The sequence below is a fragment of the Eleutherodactylus coqui genome, chromosome 7 (assembly GCF_035609145.1).
Source record: "Eleutherodactylus coqui strain aEleCoq1 chromosome 7, aEleCoq1.hap1, whole genome shotgun sequence".
NCBI classification, from domain to species: domain Eukaryota; kingdom Metazoa; phylum Chordata; class Amphibia; order Anura; family Eleutherodactylidae; genus Eleutherodactylus; species Eleutherodactylus coqui.
This window is the reverse complement of record NC_089843.1, coordinates 93,979,631-94,002,848: the sequence shown is the minus strand read 5'-3', so window position 1 is coordinate 94,002,848 and position 23,218 is coordinate 93,979,631. Positions and strand designations below refer to the sequence as shown.

General features: G+C 42.5%; 1 protein-coding gene across 2 annotated transcripts in view; it reads right to left on the bottom strand.

Annotated features, from left to right (window-relative positions):
• Nucleotides 1-23,218, bottom strand: part of ZDHHC2 (zinc finger DHHC-type palmitoyltransferase 2) — a 94,656-nt gene that overhangs the window by 55,208 nt on the left and 16,230 nt on the right. For both annotated transcript variants that reach the window (XM_066573381.1, XM_066573380.1), the window contains exon 2: nucleotides 11,649-11,675. In XM_066573381.1, the coding sequence (XP_066429478.1) occupies nucleotides 11,649-11,675 (27 nt within the window). The remainder of the gene's footprint in view (nucleotides 1-11,648; nucleotides 11,676-23,218) is intronic.

Genomic DNA, 23,218 nt, shown 5'->3' with positions numbered 1-23,218 from the left:
AAAATGTAACAATCTGTGTCTTCTAGTGCAGACAGGGCAGCGGGGGGAGGATCCTTCTGCAGCCAGGCAGAGGACAGCGAGGGTGAGGAGGGGGGTCTCCTGGGACACATAGGGAATATTTCTGTACATATTTCTCAGTTTCCACTGTAATAGGAGACAGAATAGGATCAAAGGAAAGGAAACACTTAACCGCTTCACACCTCCAATCTGCCTAGTTAGGGCAGCAGTTTGATAGCAGATTAACCCTGCAATTCTCAGGCTGTTGAGGGGATAAGTTGACTTTACTAATGTGACAAAGAATTGAAAGTGTTTGTTACCAAAATGGCAGAAATGGTGCCAAATATAAGTGCCATGTTCCCAAAGTTAAAAATGATCATATTTCTCCTAAAAAAGAAAAATCATAAAATATAAAAATACAACAACATAAATTAGCAAAGCTCCTCCCCTTCCATCTATTTATCATGTATTCTAGATAACATAGAGGCCCTATCACAATGCCACAATGCTCCCACATGATGCAGAATTTAGGCGTTCTAAACCCACAAGAAGAAATCCCCGTTCTCCATTTATGCTCCTGCAGTCTTCTTCCTATCTGTTCTTATTCTTAAAAAGAATTGCACCCGACTACTTTACTTCTATGTACAGAAGCCTCATAGCTGCCAGGTGAGGCCTAACCCCTTCATGGAGATCTTTGTCTTCATTGTTTTATGTGGTAACTTTTACTGGTTATACCAACTACATTAGTGTACAAGGGGAAAGCTGCATTTTTTGACAGTTTTGTGTCTGTTTTCCCTATGGAACAAAGAAAACTCAAAAAGATAATGATTCCATTTTGATCCTATGAGGAAGGCCTGAATGACCCACAAATAATAGCGGTAGACTATGAAATAAAGCAAAACATTCAACTTTCAAATGACTTTGTCCAAAACGCTCCAATGACCCTTGGTCCTGGAAGGATTAAAGGGGCGGTGCCATGATTGAAAGTTATCCCTTATCCATAGAATAGCAGATAATTTTTAAAATGATGGCAACCCAACCACTGAGTCTCTAACCAACCCTGACAATGGGGCTTTGGCACATCCTAAAGTGAGAGGAGTGTCAGTCAGCCATGTGCATCACTGCTCCATTCATACCTATGGGAGATAAAAGAGTTCAAGCGTTTGGCTATCTCCAATGGTCCCAACAATATGAATAGAGAGGTGCCTTCACTCCAGGATGCACCAGAAGCCAGTTCCTGGTTTCAAGCTGTCAGAACCCACCGACCTAAGAGTTATTCCCTATCCTGTGGATAGCAGATAACTTTCAATCATGGCACTACCCATTTAAGCCTATGTCATACATTTAGATGTACGCCAGGAAATTTCCAGATGTAAACACTATATGTGCCTGCAGAAATACATAAGCCTGACAGAGGCTGAAACTGTCCTTTTGGCTTCTGTCTGCCTGGTATATATGAGCATATGACAAAAAAATATGGAATAGAATAGTTGATTGCCTTGAAAAAAAAACATGAAGCATACATTTTGTTTACCATCCAAAGTCAACTTCATGTCATACAAAGTTGACAATTTAATGACATATTCCTCCATAATAAACATGCATATTTTATCACCTTCATGGCTATAACAACTTGTTACAGAAACATGAGAATCTTTCTAGCAGAACCTTAAAGGATAGGCGATAAAAGTCTGATCGCTTTCCATTATCCTCCTCACCGCGGGCTTGCTGCCCCCCCTCCCCCCCCCCCAATGAGGAGAGTACAAGCACTGGGCTATTTACATCAACCCCATTGAAGTGGATGAAGCATCGGCCGAGCATACATGGCCATTGCTGCGTTCAATGTGACATCACTGCGGGTGGGAGAATAGTCCCCGCAGTGACATAAGAAAGGGGCACAGGACCCCTATAGTCAGGATCGGTGCTTAGAGTCTACCTTGGTGCAATCCCTTTAATGGATGCAGAAGGATAGTAAACAAGTGTTTCAGCCTTCCAAATACCTTAGGATACCATACTGATTATGTATTAGATTGTCTGCAGTAGGTGGAAGAAGTATGACAGGACTGCAGTGCAATGTAAAGGACTGCTGAAAGATGTATGCTGTAATCGTGTAATGTAGGCACAACGTTCATTATTAATATGATGGGGAATATATGTGACCTTTCTAAACCATTCTGTCCTCAACGCAAGTCAAGAGCTGCAGGTTGTCAGTAACTGCTGGAGAAATAACCTTATAAGTCACAAAACCGATCAATGAAATTACCGGACAAAAAAACAAGTACAGAAACCAAACCTTTTGTGATTAATAACTCACACTTTTCTATATTCCATGCACGCTGGTAAATGTCAGATGAGAAGTATGTTACTATGGGAAACACGAGCAATTTTTCAACTTTTCCAACTTTCATTATTTTTATTTAATTTTTAGCAATTTTTCATCATTCATTAGTCGATACAAAACTGTCCCAATGTGGCTCACTTTGTGTATAAAGTAGCTGAATTGCAGTAAAAGTGATGTAATAGTAGTGATTAAAAGACTTATGTTATAAAGGGAGTTTTGCATATTCCGTGGCATTATCTGGAAATACACAGGTTATCCTGTAACAAACATTAATTAACCTCTCCCCAGATGACAGTGCAGAGCGTAACTTGTGCATCACACTGGCAGTCCTTATTATTAGATGTGACGGACAAGTGAAATATTCTTTTCTCTTTTATAGAATATCAGAAAAGTGTTGTTTACTACTAGAGATGAGCGAGCGTACTCGGAAAAGCACTACTCGCTCGAGTAATTTGCTTTATCCAAGTATCGCTGTGCTCGGGTCTAAAGATTCGGGTGCCGGCACGGAGCGGGGAGCTGCAGGGGAGAGCGGGGAGGAACGGAGGGGAGATCTTTCTCTCCCTCTCTCCCACCCGCTCTCCCCTGCTCCCCGCTGCGACTCACCTGTCAGCCGCAGCGGCACCCGAATCTTCAGACCCGAGCACAGCGATGCTCGGATAAAGCAAATTACTCGAGCGAGTAGTGCTTTTCCGAGTACGCTCGCTCATCTCTATTTACTATGTTCACAGCCAGAAGGCTGCGCTATTTTGGTCCTCTTCTGCCTGATATTTGCCCATACACCTTCATTCGTCCAACACCTCCACCATATTAATGAACGTTCGGCTGGGCCAAGCATTCATGTTTTTAGGGAGTTATGCCGCAGTCAGACACCTCTGGCAGCGGCTTACCTCTTGACGAAAGAAAGGATCAGGTGTCAAAATTCAATGTCCTTGATCCGTCTTTCCCTGAAAGAGTCACTATTATATAGGTCACCATAGGCAATAAAAATAAAATTAATCTTGTATAGTGCCAACTTATTCCGCAGCACTTTCAGGCAATTTATTTTAATTATTATCTCCCACCAAGTACTGGGTACTCATTTTATGGCATTTCAAAGTCGGGGGTCGTCTTATACGCCGGACTGGAGAATCTGCGGTCGCCGCATACGGTGGGGGGAGCTCAAAAAAGTCCGCATCCCCGCCGGGGATCGTATGAGAGCAGCAAGGGTGGAGCTAAGGCTCAGGGGGGAAGTCTATACTCACCTCCCACAGCGTGTTGCTCCCTCCTCCACACACACAAATAGAGCATTGCTTTCTGGAGGTGGGGCATTCAAGCTTGCATTCAGAAACCAATGCTTTGTCGGCATGGAGGAGGGAGCGACAGCTTGCAGCAGCGCGGCAGATCATTGCAAAACGCCAAGGGAGGTGAGTATTGATTTTTTTTTTTTGATATATTTTATCTGGAAAAGTTGGGGTCGCCTTATACACTGGAAAATACGGTACATAAAAACATTTCTCACCCTGGGATTGGTATGGTACTCTTCAATTGTCCAAATAAGTTCTATGTCTTCCATTTATTACGGAGTCATGACAGCTATGCCAGATCTGTTTTCAAGAGAATATTCTGACAGATCCCAATGACTTTAATGCTTTCTGTCTGGGTTTCACTATTTTTTACAGCAAAAATAGCATTGTAGAGTGCGCTATACTTGCCATTAAAAATACTGAAAACGTTGATGGAAATTCCACAGGTTCCCCTTGAAGCAAATGAGAATAGAGCCTTTCTTTCATGAGTTGATGAGACACTTCATCATCCATGCGGTGCAATCCACTATACTGGACAAGCATGGAAGTGAAACATTTAATATCAATATGCAGGAAAGAAGGGCCATCCATGCACTTAAGAGCAACAAGGAAATCACAATTAAGCCTGCAGATAAGGGTGGTGCTATAGTCCTCATGAACACATCGGACTACAAAAAAGAAGCAAACAGACAGCTGACGGACACCAGATACTACACCAAACTGAATCAAGACCTGACTCAGAAATATGTGAGGGAATTGAGAAGGGTCATTAGAAGCCTGTCTGTGGGCTCCACAAAACTTCTGGACTTGATACCGGAGAACCCCCAGGTGGGAACATTCTACATGCTTCCAAAACCACACAAAGCTGGCAACCCAGGAAGGCCGATTATCTCAGGTGTGGGAACCCTCACTGAAGGAATCTCAGGATGGGTGGAAGGCATCCTCAAACCACTGGTAAGAAACACAACCAGCTACCTGCAAGACACCAGGGACCTACTGAACAAACTGTCAACCGTAGGTCCCCTCCCCAATGGCACCATCCTGGCCACTATGGATGTGGAATCCTTGTATTCCAACATCCCACACGAGGATGGACTGACTGCCTGCCAGGCGCACCTTGAGGCCAATGGGGTCGCCTCTGATGCAGTGCTACAACTCACAAGATTCATTCTCACACACAATTATTTCTCCTTTGGCAAAGAGAAATTCCTGCAACTCACGGGGACTGCCATGGGCAGTAAAATGGCACCGCAATATGCTAACCTTTTCATGGCAAAACTGGAGAGTGACTTTCTGGCCTCTTGCCCCAGCAAACCATTGGCCTACTTCCGCTACATTGATGACATCATGATCATCTGGACCAACACCAAACAAGAATAAATAAAATTCCATGAAAGATTCAATGCATTCCACCCCACCATAAAACTGACATTAAGCTACTCGCATACGGAAATCAACTTTTTGGACACCACCATAAAGATTTCAAACAACTCAATACAGACATCCCTATACCGAAAACCGATTGATCGGCCCACATACCTCAGATGGGACAGTTTCCATCCTAAACACATCAAAAAGTCCATTGTCTACAGCCAGGCCATCAGATACAACCGGATCTGCTCCAACCCAACAGACAGAGAGGAACATTTGTACCATCTTAAAAGAACATTTATAAATCAGGGCTACCATCCCACCTCAATTGATGACCAAATCACCAGAGCCACCAGGATACCCAGAAATCAACTACTCCAATACAAGGAGAAGGAAAGAAACAATTGTGTGCCTCTAGTAGTGACCTACAATCCGCAACTAGAGATACTAAGGAAAACCGCAAGAAAACTCCACCATACCCTGCACAAGGATGACCGTCTGAAAACCATATTCCCGGACCCTCCGCTTCTGTGTTACAGGCAACCTCCTAACTTGAGGAACTTTATAATCAGGAGTGCATTACCCTCTGACACACAAAAAGGAACTTATCCCTGTAATGTAAGGAGCTGTAAGACCTGCTCACATATACTGATTGCGGACAGGATACGGATCCCCAACACACAGCAGGACTATAAGATCCCAGGGACATTCACATGTTCCACGTCCAATGTTGTATACCTGATCATGTGCAGTAAATGTCCTGTTGGGGGTCTTTATGTTGGAGAAACAGGACAGAAACTGAAAGCCAGGATGAGATCCCATCGCCACACGATTGAACACAGAAAAAGAGAATTACCTGTGGCCGAGCACTTCTCTAACCATGGACATGACATAGGAGATATGAGAGTTTTGATATTGAAGGGTGGTTTCAAGTCACAAAACCATAGAAGAATTTAGGAATATAAATTGATAACAACCTTTGACACGCTGAATACTGGGTTAAATTATTCCCCAGGATTTATGCGTGAATGGGAAGTGTGAGACATTTATTATACAGATAAGACCCCCATCAACAGTAATTCAGGGACCATTAACTTTCACTCCCTTATCAGTGTTTAGCTAAAATGTTTGTGTATCTCTTGTAGCAATTCAAGCCTGCTGACTTTCCTCCCTCCAACAGTAATTTAGGGACCATAAAACTTTCACTCCGCTATCAGTGCCTAGACAAAAAAAGTTTGTTTGCTGTTGCAGAATTCCTTTTAAGTGCGAACCAATCACATCCATATCTGTGCCTTGTCATAAGTATGTATGTTATAAGTATGTATAAATATCCATGCCTCTTCAGATCCAATCCATAAGCCTGAAGAAGAACCCTGCGTTGGTTCGGAAGCTCGCTATTATTACATCATGTATTTTTGTTAGCCATTAAAAGGTATCATATCTACAAGACTACGTCGTTTCTCTTGCTGAGAACAATCACATTTTGCTCTACTGGCTAACACGGTACCAGATCTTTGTTTTTTATTATACTTCATCTGGGAACACGCTGAAAACTAATTTTGATACATTCATCGTATTAGTTTCATTTCTTTTTTACAGCAGCCTATCTCCATGACGTGCCAGAACACTAAGGCTGGGTTCACACAGGACAGATTTGCCACGGAAATTCTGTGACCAATTTCTGTGCGGCAAATCTGCCCGTGGCTCCTAATCCCGGGATTAGTCAGCCATGTGGATGAGATATTGCAAGAATCTCATCCACAGGTTTTGAAGCAGTGCTTATCCCATAGAAACCTTGCGTTTTTTCGGTGCGGCCAACCCTTTATTGTACATTAGAGAAAAAGCTTATGTTTAGACACTACCAGATGTCCCCCTGTTACCTATCCGCAGCGTTACAGGGATGCAACAGCACATCACATCACCACATCACCACGATGATCCCTCCCAGCTGATTAGAAGCTCAAAATAGTTCCAAAAGATGTCAGCATGTCCAGCGTTTATTGATTCCCAGATACGTAGAAAAAGTGGCAATGTTTATATCTCCTGTATGTAGTGATATGGACCATGCGGATATAACCTTGGTATCTCCTGTATATAATTATATATACACAGCTGGTATAATTTATACATCTCATGTAAAAAGTTATATATACCATGCTGGTGTAACCTGGGTATCTCCTGTATATAATTATGTATACACAGCTGGTATAAATTATACATCCCCTTGTATATAGTGATATGGATCATGCTGGTATAACCTGGGTATCTCCTGTATATAATTATGTATACACAGCTGGTATAAGTTATACATCCCCTTGTATATAGTGATATGGATCGTGCTGGTATAACCTGTGTATCTCCTGTATATAATTATGTATACACAGCTGGTATAAGTTATACATCCCCTTGTATATAGTGATATGGATCGTGCTGGTATAACCTGGGTATCTCCTGTATATAATTATGTATACACAGATGGTATAAGTTATACATCCCCTTGTATATAGTGATATGGATCGTGCTGGTATAACCTGGGTATCTCCTGTATATAATTATGTATAGACAGCTGGTATAAGTTATACATCCCCTTGTATATAGTGATATGGATCGTGCTGGTATAACCTGGGTATCTCCTGTATATAATTATGTATACACAGCTGGTATAAGTTATACACCCCCTTGTATATAGTGATATGGATCGTGCTGGTATAACCTGTGTATCTCCTGTATATAATTATGTATATACAGCTGGTATAAGTTATACATCCCCTTGTATATAGTGATATGGATCGTGCTGGTATAACCTGGGTATCTCCTGTATATAATTATGTATACACAGATGGTATAAGTTATACATCCCCTTGTATATAGTGATATGGATCGTGCTGGTATAACCTGGGTATCTCCTGTATATAATTATGTATAGACAGCTGGTATAAGTTATACATCCCCTTGTATATAGTGATATGGATCGTGCTGGTATAACCTGGGTATCTCCTGTATATAATTATGTATACACAGCTGGTATAAGTTATACACCCCCTTGTATATAGTGATATGGATCATGCTGATATAACCTGGGTATCTCCTGTATTTAATTAAACAATTTACAAACAATTAAAAAATGCATCAAAAACCTGCATGCAGATTCGCAAAAAACGCAAGTATTGTTTAAATACACATGCAGTTTTTAATAGTGTATGCAGTTTCCTAAAAACCCATACTGTTTTTTAATGTGATTTTAATTGTGGTTCAAAAATGCAACAAAAAACAAGAATATAATCTAAGACTAATTTCACACGGGTGATTGTGATATCGAGCCATGAAACTCAGCACAATATCACACCGCCAACGTGCGATGTCCCCACAGATTCGAGGTGTTTTTGTGTTAAAACCAGTTTGCATTACATCGGGGACGTAGCGATGCTTTTAGCCACAGTGGAGGATCGCAGAGTGTTTCCTATTGTTTTCAATGGTTAAGCCTTGCAGCGCCTCATACACCGTGCGATACTGTGCCGTCCCCATGGGCGATGCGAGACGTTTACATATTTGTGTGAGATTTGTGCGTCTCGCAACACACAAATCTCGCGCAATTTTCTTGGCTATGTGAAAGCAGCCTAGGGGGCTACAAACAGGTTTTCAAGTAGTCCAGGAAATAAGTCCTGTTTAGAAAGCTTACACCAAGGGGCTAAATTGGTATGTAAATTGGTTTTGCAGTTGTATGCAGCACGGTTTAGGTATGGGTACAGGTATAGATAGAGGGTCGGCCCAGCTGAACTTTTGTCCTGAGCCCCTGAGCCTTTAGTCACGCCCGTTGTTCCGAGGTCTGATGCACATACTCCAAACGCCCAGATTAAAGAAATGAAGCAGAATACTAAATTCTGCAAACCATACAGTCCAAATATCAGCTCCACTGCCACCTCTCCATCCTGAGAACCCAGCTGATAAAAGCTGTCATTGACTTTAATTGTGCACCATGTACTGCTTCATCTCCTCTGCAGTGTAACCGGCGACTTCCACTGGTGACATAGCCGTGAACGTCTCTCTGTGATCTTTGTCTTTGCACTACCAACATTTACACCAACTGCACTCTGCAGGTGATGCTGGCCACTGATCCCTACAGCTAGAGAGGGTAGTGAATGTACACCCATAACGGGAATGGATCTCCTTTGTTATTGCTCTTTTTTACAAGTTACAAGCAGATAAGATGAATATTTGTTCTTCTAATCCGTTTTTATTTTCTGATTGTAAATTTTTAAATTCTAACTTTTGTACCTGACTATGAGGACAGCAATCTTGTCTGAGCTGCTGTTAACAGCATTCAGAGATATGTTTTGCAGCAACCACATGGACCGGAGGAACTAACAGACAACAGATATTTATTGACTGGGAGACTGTGCAGATATCAATGTGCAGGGAAGGGGAGGAGGCAAGCTGTGACCATCACCTATTGTGAATGGTGGATCCTGTGTTATCTCTATATGGGTCTCATCTTTCAATGCATTCCTGCAGTGATGATGATATGATTGTTGAAATGTGATCTACTGATCAGAAAGTGCCAGCCAATTACGAGGCTCAACAGCCAGAGTGAAAACTGCAAGATAACAGGATTCTTTTTTTGCATACATAGTGACAAGGTAAATAAAAAAAATAATCTTTAAAAATATTTTATAGGGAAAGTGTCATTAGAAAACAACTTATTGTATAAGGCCGCCTGCAGACGGCCGGGTCGGATCCCGCTGCGAGAATTCTCGCAGCGGGACCAGACCCAAGCCCCTGCAGGGACCTGTGCGGCTCTCACCTGTTCCCGTGGCTCCAGCTGTTTGATGTGCCGGCTGCTGGCCAGCCGGCACATGCACAGAGCGGAGACGGGGTGACAGGAGTGACATTTCTGTGAGGGCCTCTGCGAGACCCGCACAAAAATAGAACATGCCGCAATTTGTTTTCCGCGTGTGATTTAACATGAACAAATCGCGGCCGTCTGCCAAGGATTGCGTTTTTTAATGCAATCCTATGGCAGCTTCCACGGGCAGAAATTCTGCGGGAAATCCCGCTGCAGAATTTCCGCCCGTGTGCAGGGGGCCATAATCAAGTTTTTTGTTAAGCATATTTTTAAAGAATTGTTGGAGTTTTGTTTTTATACTCAATCCTAAAATCCTGCAGTTCTCACACTGACCACTAAGCCTAATAATAGGCTGATACTTGCTGTTCTGCAGAGAACTATTTTTAAGCAGTCATTTTATTATCCTCACAGGTAGGATTAGGATTACAATGACAGATAACACCTGTATATAGATAACACAGGATCCACCATTCACAATAACCCTACAGCTTATCTACTCCTCTTACATGCACTGAGACCTCTGTACAGGTCATAGAGCATGACTTCAATGGATAGGGTGAAATCTGCTGCTGATCAGCATCAAAAACTGCAGCAAAATCTGCAACAATGTCTGCTTACCTTTGTGATGGCCTAGGTGAGACACGCCAAGCAATTCACTGCCGATGACAAGCATCAATTATTGTGATTAGTGTTTGTCTATTGGGTTTTCACGCAAGGTGATTCAAACTCTATGGGCAGCAATTGTTCATACGATCATCTGGCCCTCACAGAACTTTATCACCGTCGGTAGCACATCCCCCACAGTTGCACAAGGACATGTGCCGCCAGCAACGGGGATTTTTTTTTTTAGGACCCAAAAGATGCGATCTCCGAACTTCAAGTATTTGCTCGTTGGTCAAGTTATCAGCAGCACCTCACATGGCCCGGTCAATGGGCAGTGTAAAGAGCCCATAACATGACACTATCTTAAGGTTTTGTATTCAGCTACTTTCTTCTTTCTACTTTCTTCTTGTTCCCTAGGTAAGGGGGCTGTACTTTCTGGAAAATATATTAGTCTTATGTCTTAGTATATGTCTGTGACAATAACTTCCATTCATTGTAATTGCCATAAAGCACATACCCAGCTATAAAAACATATCAACAATACTTATAAAATAGAACAAACACATTATGGTCTTATATGCACAAACGTAATTAAAGCGGTTTTCACCATTGATTTTAATGAGAGTTACGCCTGCAGTTACAAGCGTCGGCCACTACATTAGAGTCGGAGCAGCACCTTCTGCTCTGTACCCCTGTGTGTTGTGGCACTGGGCGCCAGATCGGGTGGGGTCCCGAGGAGCAGACCCCAGCTGATCAGCTATTGATGACCTATCAATGGGGTCCACCATTGATTTTAATGAGAGCTGCACCTGCAGTTACAAGCATCTGCCACTACACCGGGGTCGGAGCAGCACCTTCAGGGAATACATGCCTTTTTTTCTGGTAAAATGATGAACACCACGACGGAGCATGACAGATCCCATTATAACTCAATAGGTTCCGTGAGGCACCATTGGGGTTTGTCATGTCAGGGATTTTACAGTCTGTCCCTTTAAGGCTTTCTGTTCCTATCAAGAAACAGAAAACACAAATAACAAAGCAGATGTAAACTTAACCTAAGATGCGTCTGGGTCACAAAAGCATGAAAATATTTGGGCCATGAAATATATAGTAAAACGTTAGAGGTATTGTGGGAATTCCTGGTAAAGTTTGCAAATGTGCCAGAATGAGTATAACTTCTTATAGCGATGGGATGTAAAGCCTAACTCACCTTTCTCTCCAATGTTGTCCATAGACACTGTAATGAAAAAAGCAGATATTGTAACATCACCAACCACATCAAACACCATTTCTAAAACTGGCAAAGTTGTAAATTATCGGCTTAAATTGTACCTGACTCTTCAGGTAACATTTCAGAATAAGCTGCTATTATATATGGATTTTATATGACTTGTATTCTGCATTTATCAGCATTTTCCTCTCTGCGGGCTGAATCTCTAATTCCCAGTTCTCCCTAAGCTGGTGGGAGGAGTCTGCTGTAATGCTGTCTTCTAAAGACTGCACGTGGAGAAAAATGCTTATTCTGTTTCTTAAGACACACACATATATAACATCATCATGGAGCACACTAGAGAAGCACTGAGCAGTGGAGATGTGATTTTATTACCTTAAACACATTAAATCACTCATTGTTATCTGTAGCAGTCACATCCATGAGAGTCTCTGTTTCTCTCTCCCTCTTTCATCCTCCGGTCACCACAGACTTCTATGGGTATCACAAGTCATCACCCTCCTCTACTGTCTGTTCTCTGTCCCATTATTTCTGTTACTTGAGATGAGTATCACTTGACAACAGGCAGTGGACAACAAGAAGGAGGGGAGACCCGCAGTGGGCAGCACTTTAGTAGATTTTTTAGTATATCATTTTAGGTAAATAAAGTAAACTGCACTTTTGCTAATTATCACACTGGCTATCACATAAGCACAAGTTGACCGTTTAAGTATAACAATTAAAATACCGACTTTTAATGTTGAAGAATGACATTTCTGATCAAAACTTTCAGTGGTCAATTAATCCGACATTTTCATCACAGTCCTTTATGGCGGAGGAGAAAGAAAAGTGAAGTCCACAAGCAAATGAGTCACATGGACTTACTACAACACAGCTAGTGCTACGGTATAATCTATTAAGACCGTTCACATACAGATATGAAAGTATATAATTCAGATCCCTTATTATAAACGTAGTGCAATCATACTCTTATCTATGAATGTTCTGAAAAGTCAGATTTTCTGGTACTTTCACACATAATGAAACCTAAAGAGTCGGAACAACACATAATACATACGTAAACATAGTGATGCCAGGTCCCATAACAACTAATATATAAATGGCAGCACCATATCAAAGAATACCAAAAGAAAAAAAAATGGCAAAAAATGCCACAATTTACACAAAATATAAATCTTTATTGAATAAACAAAATGTAAAACATGTAAAAAGATGCAGCGCTTTTTCTTCCAGTATTCTGTGCTAGATCTGCGACGAAACCTCAGACTGGAGGTTCCAATGCATGCGTAAAACCACCCGAATGGGCTCATAGAGGATGTGGCACGTAAACTTACAGCTGTAGCAAACATTAACTTGACATTTAAGACGTTCTGATAACTTCACTACAATACTGTAAGTCAAGTCATGATGTGGCAGTCATGCTAACAATTGCTACATCAGCACCTTCCTCACCGATTTCTCACTATGTGCTTCATTAAGCCACAGCTCCATGCATCCTGGGGACTACTTAGGGGATCACTCATAGAGAGAAAAATAGTCCTCCTATTATGTGCACATGCCTAAGAAGTCTGTGAGCTGCATGGAGTGGCGTCTTTATGGGCGGAAACGGTGAGGAAGGAAAGTATGAGAGAGGCTTCCTCGGACTCAGTGCCACATCTCCTGTGACCTCATTACTCCAGTTTATGGGGCTGACAGGACATTTAAATATTCCATTTAACATTTCCTATTCCAATTTTGGATTCAGAGTTTCCTAAAAGGCTTTCTTTTTTTGCTGTTATACAACAGTGCCATCTGCTGGCTAAAGCCAGTGTGTGTGCGCCAGAGAGGCTCCGACAGCAGAGTGGCTGGCAATAGATGGTAAGAATACCCTGTTGGACGTCTTCTGACGTGTACAAGCTTCAATCAGAATGTAGGAAGACGTCAGACAGTGGATTGGAAAGGGTTAAAAAAAGCAGAGAACCATAATGTCCATGCAAAACCTTTTTAAAAAAAGCTAAATAGCTATAGTAATGAACGCCGTCTCCCATCTCACACTTGTCATCTAGTCACTGACTAGTGCCTTCTTATAAGTCCTGGTACACCCCTTTGTAAAATTCTTCTCCCATCTCCCTCTTTCACCCCGCAGTTACATATAAACTATATTTAACTAACCCATCAGCAGAATGTGTAAAGCCAGCCTTTTAAACAAATGAATATTAGGATTTGGCTGACAATTAAGTTATTAAAGTTGGAACCTGACCAGGAATCATGATGTCGCACAAATAGAGGAAAAACTGCTGCCAATGTGAGATTAAACCTGACAGCCCCATATACGGGATTTTTCAGGTTGCCAAATACATTTAAAAGAACCTACAGTGTTCTAAATTCCAATCACTTCTGCCAGCAACAAGAGCAGCAGTCACTGGACAGCGCTCAGGACACTTGGACTATCTAGAAGGGCTTGTTCACACGAGCGCTGTGTGTGCGCAGTGTAGCCGCGTGCAAAGATTGCGGATACACTGCACTAAAGATTGTGTGAACCGGTTATTTCCAACTACTTGAAGTAGCCCCTTCACACGATCCGAGATGCGTGATTTCCAGCTCCCATAGAAGTCTATGAAAGCACGCACAAAAGATAGCTCAGGACCTATCTTTGTGCATATCACGGAGCTTAGATGTGACCTTGCAGTCGCATGTCCTATCTTTGTTAGGAGCGCAAATTTAGCGCGTCTAACATTCTTTCATTTGAACACTTCTATAGGAAACCATTAATTCCTATAGAAGCGCTTTCTGTGCGAGGCATTATTACACGCCCGCAGCGCTCGTGTGAAGGAGCCCTAAGACAGAAATATAGAAAATTGACAGCAAAAAATTGTCAATTTTTTTCTTCTACAATGCGGATTTCAGAATTTGTGCCTTATAAAATATGGTGGAAACATTAGCAGACACCTGGAGGGAATTCAATCAGTCCAAGAGAGGATACACCTACTTCTCGCCAGTGCACAAGCATCACTATAGACTGGACTGGATCCTCACTAACACACTGACCCTCCCCCTGCTATCTTTTTCCCGTCATCTGGTAAGCACATGGTCAGACCATCACGCAGTCCTAGCCGAGTTTCTATTGTTTTCCCAAATCCGAATCCCATATGCATGGAGACTAAACGAAACCCTTCTCACCAACCCCATACTAACTTCCACGCTACAGCAGAAACTCGAGGAATACTTCCACCACAACACGACTGAAGACAAAGAATTAGACATCCGCTGGCTAGCCCACAAACCTGTGATACGAGGTGTTCTAATAGCTATGGCCTCACAGAAAAAAAGAGAGAAAATTAGAGCCCAAACCACTCTACAACACAAAATTCGTAAATTAGAAATAGCCTACATGCAACATCCCTCGCCCTACTTAAGAATATCCATTCAGGACACCAGACTGCAGCTAAACGTACTATTGTCCCATAAAACAGAAAGGGCACTTGCCTGGACGCAGGCAACGTACTTTCAATATGCGAACAAACCAGACAGACTCCTAGCGAGAAAACTCACAATCCATAAAATTCTGACAAAACGAGGCCAAATCACTTCCAATCCCGATACAATTTATAAAACTTTCCACCAATACTACCAAAAATTATATAAAGACCAGCAAGTCCCACTGGAGAACCACGTCACCGATTTTTTCTCCCGACTTAAACTACCCCATTTGACAGAATCCGGCCTGTCCGACCTAAATGCCAACATAACTGCCGAAGATATCGACTGGGCAATTAAACGCCTCAAACGAGGCAAAGCCCCAGGGCCGGACGGATTTACATCTCTATACTACAAAAAGTTCGCCCCAGTATTAAAACCCCACTTAACTATACTCTTTAACTTCATTCTCCGCAAAGGCCACATCCATCCAGACTTTTTACAAGCCCTGATCACAACCATCCCAAAACCAGGAAAAGACCACACCCTTCCCGCGAACTACGGACCCATCTCCCTTCTTAATGTAGACCTAAAACTATTCGCCTCCATAATAGCCAATAGGGTAAACAGGCTACTCCCCTCACTGGTACATCGAGACCAGGTGGGCTTCATTCCAGGTAGACAAGCCCCTGACAACGTAAAAAAAATCCTTAACCTTATTCATATTGCAAATACCAAAACTCCCATGTCGGTATTGGCATTAGATATAGAGAAAGCTTTTGACTCTCTTTCATGGCCCTACCTCCAATTAGTCCTTAACAAAATGGGATTTACTGGCCCATTTCTAAAAATAATCTCAGCGCTCTACTCTAAACCTACAGCATACCTCAAAATTCCATCGACCCAGCCATCTCCTATACAAATCCTAAGAGGCACCCGCCAAGGTTGCCCACTTTCACCCGCTCTATTCGTGCTTGCAATGGAACCACTGGCAATTGCCATTCGAGAAAACCCCAACATCACTGGATTACAGGTAGGCACCACCAACAACAAGCTAAGCTTGTTTGCCGATGACCTACTCCTAACCATAACCAAACCACTAACATCTCTACCCAACCTGCTCGAATTATTTAAAAAATTCAGTAACATCTCTGGACTTAAAATCAATCAGACAAAGTCAGAAATCCTCCACTGCAATACCCCCATTAACACGCAAAAACTAACAGAAACCAATTTTCAATTCAAAACTCAACGCCATTATCTACCCTATCTGGGGATCAAGCTCACAAACACACTAGACTCTCTATACAAATGCAATTACGACCCACTCTTCCGCCAACTAGGATTAGACCTAGAGAGATGGGATTGCCCTTATCTCTCATGGATTGGTCGTATCCATAGCATCAAAATGACCCTACTACCTAAATTGCTCTACCTGTTCAGAACCCTTCCCATCCCAGTCCCAGCCTCAGACCTCAGGGCATTCCAGAAAAAAATATTTGCCTTTATATGGGCACATAAACAACCTAGAATCACAAAATCCATAATGTGTCTGCATAAGAAATACGGAGGCCTTTCAGTCCCTTGCATCCTGAAATATTATAAAGCTGCCCACTTAGCACAGATCCCACCCATCTATGCTGGTCACCAGTCCCCATTGTGGACCTCCATTGAGGAAACCCAGTTCTCCCCACACTTGGCCAACACTACTCTGGACAAAAGCCCCTCTCCCGTCCAGTTTCAGAACAAACACACTCCTCACCTTCTTCTCCATTCTATTATGGAGGCAAGTCAGATTCAAGCTTAACCCTACAAACACCCCATCCCTACTCACCCCCCTACTTCACAACCCAGAATTCCCCCCTGGCCTAGACGCGTCTCAATTTACATGATGGAAAACAAATAATTTGACGTCTCTGTATGATTTCCTTATACATGACAAACTGATTTCAATCTCCGCCTTCACCAATCAACACAGGCCACCCCCACAGGAATGGTGGAGAAAAATACAAGTCTTCCACTACTGGTCCTCCATTCTACCCTCCCCAACCAAGACTGAAATGATCCACATGGAGGCCATGTGTAAATTCTGCCCACACACCCAGGCACTCTTTCCCATTTTAACAATATGCTGAGTAAATCATTACAGGACATCAAGCTTCCCTTCATGAAACAGTGGGAATATGATCTACATTCCTCCCTAACACTAGAACATTGGCATCACTGCTGTGAGACCATAAGCAAAAACAGCTGGCAAGTCTCTTTGACAGAAACGTCTATAAAAGTCCTACATAGGGCATACCTAGTTCCAGAGAGATTGAATGCGACCTACCCTGAGACCCCTAACTTGTGCTTCCGAGGATGCAATGACGTGGGCTCTCAACTCCACATCTGGTGGTCATGGCCTGTGGCACAGGCCTTCTGGAAAAGGGTCCCCCACCTTATAACCGCTGTGACTGGGACGACTCTCAGGCTCGACCCGTTTGTACTACTGTTTGGAAATGAGCCCACCCGAAATGGGCAATGCCCCCTTCAAACTACTACAATATATCACAATGTCAGTAAGAATTTTGATAGCACAGCAGTGGCGCAAACCAACACTCCCACTCGAATTCCTAACAACCCGCATCTATAAAACCCTAATAATCTAAAAACTCATAGCTATACGACAAGACACAGTCCTGCAATTTGAAAAGATATGGAGCCCCTGAGTAGTTTACACTAATGTACCGAGCCTAGACTACTTTGTGAGACTGTAGGCAGAAAAAAGATAAAAACACGCCCCCAAAATAATAAGATAACCCTACACCCACACGCAGTCCCTAATCTATAACACAACAACGAGAGAGAGATATCGGGATTGGTTCCCTTCTTTCAGTGTGATGTAAGATGAGATTTCGATTTTTCTGAACATGCATTTGAAAACTGTACTCTGTCCATTGTTCCGTTTCTTCTTGTTTTCTTTCCCCTGTCTACACTTTTTCCCCTCTCTCCCAGCATCACCTAGTTTCCCATAGCTTTTTCTTCTTTTTCTTCCTACCCTCCCCCTTTTGTTGTATTAATACCAATAATTCATGCCTGTCTGAAGCATAGGTGCTCTGTACTCCATTGTCAAAAAATACTTATATCCCCCTGCATGGGGTCTTTGAGGCAGTGTTGCCAACTTTAAGTTTAATTCCAATAAAACTCTTTGAAAGATAAAATATGGTGGAAATTTTCATAGCATGCAACAGAATGCTAACACATGTGGATCTCCCAGCGGAATCTGAGAGAGTGTTCCTTGCCCAAATCTGTGGCGAAATTCCGCCATGTGAAAGAGGCCCAACGGTAAATTGGCACGAGGTGGATTTGTTGTGGAAAATCTGTTTGGATTTTCATCAGTAGATGCACAGGGAATTCAGCAGCTGCCAATCCACACCATTAGGCTGATGGGGACCAACGAAATATACTGGTTGGGAAGAGGCAAGTCTCTTCAGGGGAGCGGAGAGAAGATGGCAATGGGGAATATAATGTTTTTGGCCTTTTTACTATTTTACAGCTTTGTTATCTTGTCCCTAACTGATGATTTTGGGCAGATTCACAGGTATAAAATTTGCAACAAAATTTGCAGCAATTTCAATTTGACTTCCCCACTGAATTCAACTGAGAAAGTCTACAACAAATCAGCGGCCCAGATGCAGCATTTATTCAAATGCTAAGGATCTAAGGGTTTGTTCACACCGTGGGATTCCATGGGGATTTTTCCATGCGGATTCAGCCTCTAAAGCCGGAGCATAAATACACGCCCAAGCCACAAATCTCTGCTGTGGATCAACATGTGGATTTAGCTCTGTGAATTTGCAGATGTCCGTGAAGAATAACATAGTATGTTAGGCTGAAAAAAGACATATGTCCATCCAGTTCAGCCTCTTACCCCCCCCCCCCCCCCTCACAATGTTCATCCAGGGGAAGGCAAAACTCCAATTTTCCCCATCTAAAGGAAAGGAAAGGAATCCAATGCATCAGATGGTGGCGTAAATCGGCTGGCCGTAAAAAAGGGTGGCCGATATACACTCGTCTGAATTCAGCATTAGCCTGAGATTTCTAATGTGGTTATAGAAGCAGAATCTGCCATGTAAGCATAACCTAATTTCTACACCACAGATCAATTTTTATGCCGCATGTGGATGAGATATCTGTAAGTCCATCCACTTTGCCGACACTTTATTATAAAGAGATACCATTAAAGTCTACTGAGCTACTGAAAAGATAGCTAACAAAGAAGATGCCAGTTATTGTAGATGCACTGTACATTTGCTTAAACTGTGGCCAGGGCCTTTTATCTGTTTTTTCCATAATTATATAATGAAGAGTCACTACGTAACAGGCCTTGCCAGTCATGTGTGGCATCACTGAGTTCTCAGAATGTCTCCAGAAGCAGTATAGACCAACTAATGGAAATGCACTTCAGTGCGATGATCCTTTCATAGCTGAACTTGATTTTCCATAGTGAAAATGCTTAAGGTGTACATGAGCTTTCAGCCAATTTTCCAGAATAAACTGAATAACGATATTTCTGGCAACTTGGGATTTTCACCAATTCTCCCCTCAAGGACTCCATCTGTAATTCTCAGTTTCCCTGAGTTGGTGGGTGTAGACTAGACGCTACGTCTCTCAAATACTGCACACATAGAGAAGAGGAGCTTCTGCTCCCTATCTCTATCTCTCATATACAGAGAGGCAGCAGCATGGAAGATACTAGAGAAGTACTGAGCAGTGTAGAGGTGATTCTAGTAGCTGTGAGACAGCAAACCACATACTATTAGCTCCAGCAGCATCTCTGTATGCCTCTCTGCTTTTGTTTCATCTGGTGTGTCCTCCTCACCCCTACTCTCTCCATACACATCTATTGTCAACATGTAATCTGATCAGTCAGTGAACTGTTAAGAGTACTTTCACACGTAGTGATTAATCGTTTGCACAAGCGAACGATTACAGAGTTCGCTCTTTCAGCTTGTTTACGTAGGCAGATAACTTGTTAGCTCGTAAATCATTCACATTCACTGTAGCAGTGAAGGTAAATGAATAAACGATCATTGTTCACACGTAACAACATGCCAACGAATAAACGATTTATCTGCCTGCATAAAATTAACGATGAATGGGGAGAGAACAAATTCTCGTTTGTCATTCAATGGTTGGTTATGTTTACCCTGAATGATTCTCGTTCAAATTCGCCCTATCCAATTTTTAAACTCAATGAAAAGTTAAAAAATTAAAGTTTCAGCTCCCCTTACAGATCAAATCCGTAAGGGGAGCTGAGAGTACTCACCCCCGGTCCTCCACAGCGTCCGGATCCTTCGGTCTTCTCCCCGGCACTGCCGCCGGCGTCTGCGCATGCGCGCCAGACAAATTACGCCACGCGCATGCGCAGAGAGCCGGGAGGCCCGGGAAATTTAAAAACTCCCTGCTCCCGGCTAGAATGAGTAGCCGAGAGCAGGGAGCTGTCACCGGAAGCCGCTGTATGCGGTTCCTGGTCACATGATCACTGCTATCCAATGGATAGCAGCGATCATGTAAAAGTAAAAAAAAAGTTTAAAAAGTGTAAAAAAAAGAAGATAAAAAGTTTGTTTCATCTCCCCTCATGGATCATATCCATGAGGGAAGATGAAATTAGGTACCTTAAGCCCCCAGATTTATCCGCGGACCTTGCCCGGCTTTTGCGCACGCGTCCGTCGCCAAAATGGCGGACGCAGGCGCAAAAGCCGCAGATTGGCGCGGTAATTTAAAATCTCCCCGCACCTGGCTACTAAATGTAGCCAAGAGCCTGGAGATTTCATGGGCGGCCACAGTACGCGTTTCCCAGTCACGTGATCGCCGTTATCCAATGGATAACGGCGATCACGTAAAAGTTAAAAAAAGCTCAATTTTCACCTCCCATCACGGATCGGATCCGTGAGGGGAGGTGAAATTACTTAAATAAGGCCACCAGCGAGGTTCCCTGACGGGATCCTTATCCACGGACCTTCCCCCAGTTTTGCCGCATGCGCCCGTCGCCAAAATGGTGGATGCAAGCGCAGAAGCTGGGGAGGGCAAGAGAAAATTTAAAATCTCCTTGCTCCTGGCTACTAAAGGTAGCCAAGAGCTTAGAGATGTCACGGGGGGCCGCGGTGAGTGGTCTTCGGTCACGTAATCGCCATTATCCAATGGATAATGGCGGTCACGTAAAAGTCAAAAGACAGTTAAAGTTTGACGCTCCGTTCAGTTTGGGCCCCGTTGTGCATCCAGACAGAAGATTAGGGCCACAATGCATATGTTTCTGAACACGGGACAAATGGGGGTATACATTTTGGGCTGAACGTCTTCATTCCTATGTATGCTGTACAAAAAAAACTATTTTTAAAATTACATAATTGCCAAAAAAACAAAAATCGTAATTTTTTCCTTCTGCTTTGCTTCAATTCGTTTAAAACCGGTGGGGTCAAAATACGCAGTACACCGCTAGATGAATGCGTTAAGGGGTCTAGTTTTTAAAATGGGGTCATTTGTGGGGGTCCTCTGTCGTTTTGGTCACTCACGGGGTCTACAAGTGGGCAATGGGGCCTGAAACACCTTCAACCAAAATGTCTGTTCAGAAAACCACCCGCTGCTCCTTCCAGTTTGGGCCCCTTTGTGCATACGGACAGAAGATTAGGCCCACAATGGGTATGTTTCTGAACACGGGACAAACGGGGGTATCCATTTTTGGGTGAAAGCCGCCATTTATATGTCTGCTGTCCAAAAAAAAATGTTTTTAAAATCACATAATTGATAAAAAAAACAAAAATCGTAATTTTTTCCTTCTGCTTTGCTTTGCTTCATTCAAAAACTGTTGAGTAAAAATTTGCAGTACACCCCTAGATTAATGCGCTAAGAGGTCTAGTTTCCAAAATGAGGTCATTTGTAGGGGTTCTCTATCGTTTTGGCCGCTCGAGGCGTCTACAAGTGACCAATGGGGCCTAAAACGCCTTCAAGCAAAATGTCTGATCTGAAAGCCACTGGCTGCTCCTTTCGGTTTTGGCCCCGTTGTACATACGGACAGAAGATTAGGGCCACAATGGGTATGTTTCTGAAAACAGGACAAACGGGGGTATGCATTTTGAGGTGTAAATCCTCGTTTTCATGTGCACTATAGAAAAAAATTCTGTGTTAAAAATTACGTATTTGCAAAAATATGAAATTTTATTTTTTTTACTCTAAATTGCATTAATTCCTGAAAAGAAACTGTGGGGTCAAAATACTCCTGACCCCCCTCAGTAAATACACTAAGGGGTGTAGTTTTTAAAATGGGGTCATTTGTGGGGTTATCTATAATTCTGACACCTATGAGAATTTACAATCTTGGCTTGGTGCCGGAAAATAAAGTGTTCCTCAAAATGTTGATAAGTAATGTTAAATTTGTACGTCTCCTAAATGGTTAAAAAAAAACGAAAGTTTTTCAAACATGCGTCCAGAATAAAGTGAACAGATGGAAATATATATCTGAGCAAAAATTTGTACGGTATGTTTGCACATATTTGAGATATTACAGTTGAAAACGTTAAAAAATGACAATTTTTTCAAAATTTCCCCATTTTTGGGGTTTTTAATAAATATACACAAATTCTATGGGTCTATTTTTACCACCTAAATGAAGTACAACATGTGGCGAAAAAACAATGTCAGAATCACTTGGATATGTAAAGCCTTCACGGAGTTATGATATGTTAAGTGACACATGTCAGATTTCCAAAATTTGGCTCCGTCACTAAGGCACAAACAGCCTTCGTCACTAAGGGATTAAAAGAAGTCTTTCTTATCATCAGAGGTCCCCAACCTATAGTACCTCCATCCACAATAACAAACCAATGCAGTAGGCATAGAGTTGTCTACTTCCAGCAGAAATTCGCTCTGTGCCTGAATGCAGCAGCTCAGCAAACAGATGAGTGGTAGGCGTCTCGAGTGCCCCTGCTGATCTGCTATTGATTGCTTATCCTGACGATAGGCCATCCGTAGTCTACAATTGGAAACCCCTTTATTAAAGCAAGTGCATCAAGGAGAAATTCAGAGCCAACTGCTACCCACTCCCCGTTCCAGTCCCCTTTTCACCCCTTTTCTCAAATTTTTCAAAACTGCATCTTTTTAAAGTACACATT